The sequence below is a fragment of the Phalaenopsis equestris genome, unplaced genomic scaffold (genome assembly GCF_001263595.1).
Source record: "Phalaenopsis equestris unplaced genomic scaffold, ASM126359v1 Scaffold000301, whole genome shotgun sequence".
Lineage (NCBI taxonomy): Eukaryota > Viridiplantae > Streptophyta > Magnoliopsida > Asparagales > Orchidaceae > Phalaenopsis > Phalaenopsis equestris.
In genome coordinates this window covers 1037720-1044037 of record NW_018164743.1, presented here as the reverse complement: position 1 = coordinate 1044037, position 6318 = coordinate 1037720, and the positions used below count along the sequence as shown (strand labels likewise).

The 6318-nt window shown below is 32.5% G+C and overlaps 1 protein-coding gene across 1 annotated transcript; it reads left to right on the top strand.

Moving 5' to 3' along the window:
• Positions 1-312: 312 nt before the first annotated feature.
• On the top strand, positions 313-2871 carry LOC110025528 (RNA pseudouridine synthase 1). Its single transcript, XM_020726070.1, has 2 exons — positions 313-647; positions 2153-2871. Exons 1-2 carry the CDS (start codon positions 392-394, stop codon positions 2842-2844), a joined length of 948 nt encoding a protein of 315 aa, XP_020581729.1. The 5' UTR covers positions 313-391; the 3' UTR covers positions 2845-2871.
• Positions 2872-6318: the final 3447 nt, after the last annotated feature.

The following is a 6318-nucleotide window of genomic DNA, read 5'->3' as shown; positions in this document are numbered from 1 at the left end:
CTACCGAAAAAATATTGCATCAGGATTCTTCACTTAGAGTTACGTGCGAATTCCGATGAAATCACGCCACTTAGAGGTGACAGAAAAAAAAAATTTCGGTCTTCTGGCAACACGAGAATATTCTCTCGTATTACTTCGTGTTATTTAGATATTATTGTATGTTATTCATGTGTTATAATATTTCTGATATTATAATAACTCATCAATAATATTTGAATAATACATATTAATAATTAAATAACACATAATATAAACTGAATAATATGAAAGTAATAAAAAGATTTTATTTTATTTTTTCTTTATCTTCCGCACATAATAATTTCTCCGGCTTTCAATTCCCCAATTCTCCGGCACTCTTCTTCTCCGTCCGGCACCTCCCCATCCACGGTTCATGGCGGCTGCTGATTCCGATGTCGAACACAAAGACGCAATAATAATGTGCGGCTACCCGAAACCTATATCGCCGCCGTACCCGGTACTGTCGAAGGACGTTGAGCTCCGCCGCGCAAGGTTGGCGGCCGCTAGATCGGCCGCATACTCCTTTTCTTCAGATGATATCATCTTTGAGGACGAATGGCTCCTTGTCGTCAAGAAACCCTCGGGGATCTATTGCGAAACCCTAATTTCTTCTCTTTCGTCGTCTTCAAGTAAGCCGGAACTTCCCCCAATTCGCCATATCCCTTTGATTCGTGCTTGAGTTGATGTGGATGTGTGCTTAAACTTTGAACTACTCTTTTGCATGCATTGATAAGGCTGCCCTAATTGCTATGGAAGGAAACATTTATATATATGAGACACTGGATGAACACTTAATGCTGAAGTTGCTTCAGAAAGAAACTGTTTTTCAAAAAAGTTATTGTGACTATTACAATTTTATTTTATTTTCATAAAGTCATAGCATAATTTTCTGAGAGTCACCACACATTAATAGCTCCAGTTGTAAAACACAGTTTTCTATCACATAAATTTCTATAAATACAATTAGAAAACAGTTCCACAAATATAACTGTGATGACGGTTTGAAAATCAAAGCTAACAGAAAGCTGTCCCAAACTAAGTTGTTGGGAAATTTATATACATACCACACAAATTTTATGTATTTACATTTCTAGCAACCGAAGTTTGATATTTACTTTTATAATTCCTTGGTGTCATAGTTCTATACATAAAAATATTTATTTCACTTTTAAAAAGATAATTATGATGATATTATTGCTATGATGCTAAAGATTTGAATGATATGCATTTAAATATTAATGTTTAAATGTTAGATATGTATATACATAGGAATTGTGTAGAATACAAAGTTTTTGAAGCTTGTGAAGTAAAAATTTAAGTGTGGCAAAATATGCTTATTAAAATGCTTAGTACAATTTAAATTATATTATCCAAACTAATTTATAGAACAATCTCTAGTTGTGACTTTTGAGAGCCATTTTCTCTCTTCTTAAATGGCAATGATGATTTGAGCTACAATTAATACTTCATTATTTTGGTAGCCTTTATTAATCCCATTTTATATAATTCATGCTTGTTGAGTGTTTGCTGGGTTATTAAACTTATTTTTCATAATTTTTTTATATAATTTCTATCCTAATTACCTTAGGTCAAATGATTTATTAAGGAAAATTTACATACATACGACACAATTCTTATTTATTTACATATCTAACGTATAAAGTTCGATATTTATATACATAACACTTTAATGTCATAATAACATCAAAACATATGCATGAAAAGGGGCATTTCACTTTAAAAAAAGTTCATATTGTTACTATTTTTTTTATGTGATATTAAAATTTTAAGCATTAGATTTGTAAATACATAAAAATTTTGCGTTATGTATGTAAATGCTGACTCAATTATTAAATGATATTTTATAAAACTTATTCTTAAGTCTCTATGAAATCTTCTTCTTGAAGCTTTATTCTTTGATCCACTTGTATATTTTAACAATTCAATTTTTTACTTTCAAAGCCATATCACAATTCATATCTTCATTTCTCAATCAAATGGATCTAAATTAGCTTATTATCACAAGTTCTTATCCAAAATGCAATTGACTCATCATCTTCCTCGCATCCTCATCAATCTAAAACTGCTCCCAACTGCCATGAATGATGTGCTAACCTTTTCATACTGTTCTCAGAAACATCAACACTGCAATCAAATCTCCATCTAGCTAACCGACTGGATAGAGATACCAGTGGTCTAATGCTCATAACCAAATCAAACAAAGCTTCTGCCAAATTACTGAAGGCATTCACCGATCACAAGGTCAAGAAAACCTACCTTGCATTATGTGTTGGAAATGCTCCAGTTTGGGAGAAGATGAAGATAAGTTCAGGACATGGAAGGTCCAGATATGGAGCATGGCGAGTTTACTCTGCATCAGATGTTGGTAGAGTTCTTCCCGGAGGTTCGCGGGTGAAGTCGATACTCACGTCCTTCGAAATCCTTTCTGTCAACAGACGAGGGAAGTTTCAAGCACCAAACGAGGGCAATATGGATGAGCTGCAGTCTGTAATGGCTGAAGAGGGAGGAAGCAACAATGGTGGAACTGAGGGTGATGAGAAAGATGATATTTTGGTCAGAGCTTATCCTGAGAGTGGAAGAACTCATCAGGTACGTCTCCATTGTCAGCATCTAGGGTTTTCAATAAGAGGTGATGTGAAGTATGGAGGTGTTCATGAGTGGAAGGGAAGGGATTGTGATTTCCATGCCTTGCATGCTGAGAGCCTTTCGTTTGAACATCCTATTACTGGTTTGGATGTTTCTTTCTTTGCCCCTTCTCCTTCATGGGTTAGTGAGGCTTGTTGTGCAACATTGAATGAGTTATGATAATCTTTTTTGGAATATTCTTATGTATTTACATGTCTCATTTCAAAACTTCATATTTATATTTATGATAGATTGGTGTGATTAACATATGTGTGAAAAAGATGTATTTCACTTTTAAAAAATAGGTGATAGAGGTATTTTTAATGTGATATTAAGGATTTGAGTGGTATGGATGTAAATATTGAAGTTTGGGTGTTGGAATTATAAATGCATAAGAATTGTGTGGGGTATGTTGGTAAATGCCCCCATTTTTTTTTTTTTTTAAATGTGTTAGGTCTTCAGCTAAGACATTTTAGTTTATTTGCGCATAGAATAGTTATCTGCTTATATATTCATAAATTCAAACCAGAATATTTTTTCTTGGATTTTTTGAAGTGATTTTAGCGAATTAATTTCTATGTGTGTGTGGAAAAACTATTGCATACAGATACAAATCACGGTGATCTACGGTGAGGATGCAATCAAATTTTTTTAAAAAATATAAAAAAATTTAAATTGGGGCCCACCGAAATACATCCTCACCGCAGATCACTGTGATATACGGTGTAGATCGGACACCGCATGCATCTCTGCATGCGGTGTTCGTATGCAATGATTCTTCGTGTGTGTGTGTGTCTCTCTCTTTCTCTCTATCATGTTGTCTCGTTTCTCCGTAAAAATAAAGAGGTCGTTTGGGATTTTTTTTTATTCTTTTCTATTTTATTTTATTTATGTTTGATTAGAAATAAAACATATGTGGTGTGAGTAGTTGTTTCTAAAAATATAGAAGTAAGAGAACTCCCAAACAAGTGCTTAGTAAATACAAAGAAGATATATATTTAATTAAGTTTACTAGTTCAGGTGTATGATAAGAGCGAATTATTCAAAGAAGTATCAATTAAAGTTTGAAGTTTAAATTTATAATTTTCTTTAGTCAAAATTTAATATCGGTGATGTTTAAGGTTGTGTTTGTTTCGGCAGTGACAGTAGACAAGTTAATTTCAGAAATTGTTGTTGAAAATTTATTGTTAAAAAGCTGGTGTTTCAAAAACAGTTTATCTGTTTGAAAAACACTGTTATGAAAATGTTGTATATTGATAAAATGATTGTAATACCTTGAGTATAGAAATACATTTCAGTTTAAATTGTTTAAAAAACATCGTTCTGAAAGTCATTCTTGTGAATACATCCATTGACAATTTATCAAGTTATTTTTACTCCTAACAACATAATATAGCAAATAAATGTGGATATTAATTGAATCATAAGAAATCATCAAATTATGTTTTCCAACAATAATACAATCACAAGAAATTATGATAGATCAAATGGTCCAAAATTAAATTTGCATACAACATAAAAATCTAATTCAGTACAATTTGTTCTTCATAATACATGTACATAATCAAAATAAATATAACACTAACAACAATAAAAGCAGTGCTACAATTACAAAATCGGATAGAATTAAAGTCGTCATAAGAAAATTCATGTTTTAACATCATTTTTCATTGTATCATCAATTACATATATCCTTTCGTTAGGTCGCTCATGTGGTGCATCTCTCGGTCCATCAATCCATTGGAAAAATTTACAATCTCTATTTTGTTAAATTCTTTTGACATCTGTAAAATTTTCGTTCTACATTGTCCACTTTCTGAGCGGTGAAAATAATGCATAATAGATTGCAATCATAGAAAATCTGTCGATGTTTGGTCTCCTTAGCGCTTGTTGAATCTCTTGAGCTCATTTTCGATAGTACAATCCTGTACAATAATGATTAGCACAAAAAGAACGAATTTTGTTGCATATACAAAAAAAAACAATAAACGCTTAATGTGGGGGATCTTGGTTGTTAGAAACCCTTAAGACCAAACTTGTGTATGCATAAATGCATATAAAGAAGATCATCCATAAGAGCCTCTTGAGTCAAATGACCGATCATAGCCGAAGAAACTCAAAACAGAAGCCAACAAACAAATACATAAAAAATCAAAGATAACCACCAAAAAAAGCAACACAACACAACCAAAAACAGGGCAATAATAACAAAGAAGCACAAGAAGAAACTCAAAAAAAAAAAAATGAACTTGGTACTTACCTAAAGAAAAAACATTAAAACACCTTCTAAATACAATAAATATTTTAGCATAAAAACATTTAAAGTAAAGTTGAATTTTAATGCAATGACTAGAAACATATATAGTGTGACGTCAATAGCAGCTTATAAAACCAGCTTTTCTACAGTTGCTACTGAAACAAATGCACCCTATGTGTTACAGTCATTAGTTTTCTTGAATATCATAGAAAATATTTCAAATACATTCAAGTTTTTAAATGATCGATATATGATAACCTTTTTTGTCTAATGTTTATAACTTACAGCTTTAATCAAATGCAAAATTTATCACTATCCTTATATATACATATATATTATTGAGGCTGGATTTATTCGTGAATCACACAGAACCTAAATAAAAAGAGAGAGAGGCCGAGATTTCTTAGAATATTGTATTTTTATATTAATTTTTCATCCCTATTACAAATAATGCTCATTTATTTATAGGAGAAAAATTATAAAAAAAATGAAAATTATCCCCCTAGTTTTATGCAGTTGGTGAGGGTTTAGTGGAGAGAGCTGACTAGAGCCGGTCAACAATAGAGAGCTAAATAGTGAGGGCCGACTGGAACTGACCTACTGAGCTGACTGAAGCTTGGTCGAGTAGGTCGAATGGAGAGGGTTGACAGGTGAGGGCCGATTGGAGATGACCAATTGAGGTGACTTGAGCTTGGTCGAGTTTAGCAAGTCCTTTTGACAATCTCAATGCCTTAAATTATGAAGGAGGATTTTTGTCGTACATATTAACTTCCCGATTTTTTTATCTTTTTGAAAGGCATATGGGAAAAGAATAAGAAAATGATGAGTTTGAAACTAAAATTAGACAAGTGCATGCTTTTCTCCAAATGCAAGTCAAAGGTTGCTCAAGTAAAAAATGTTTGGGATATCTCTGTGTTGACTATTCATCTGTTCGAGGGCTCTTAGCTCTCCTGCAGGATTTTGTCTTGGGGACATTTTGGCTCAATTTTAGGGAGTAGTATCAAAGATCACTAACTCATCACTATTTTAGTTAACTTGGTCTTATAAAGAGAGTTCTTCAAGTATTACCAATGAAATGAGTCTCCTCTTTTTGTGCGATTAGATTGATTATCTTCTTTTAATGTGACTCAACCCCTAGGGCCCATAGCTCTTCTATAGAGAGCAGTTGCCGCAATTTTTCAAATTTACTTAGGTCGAGATCTTGCAGTCTTCAACCCTAGTTTAGCTGTCCAAATTATACTTTGAAAAGAACTTTCTAAATTCGTCCTTAACATTCGACTATCAATTAAAGTAGGGTCAAAAAAATATAGGTCATTTTCCTTTTACTCTTTGAAATCTTGCTTGTGAGAGACAAGTTCCCTGAATATTATGAGCAAATTCACATTCACATTGAATAT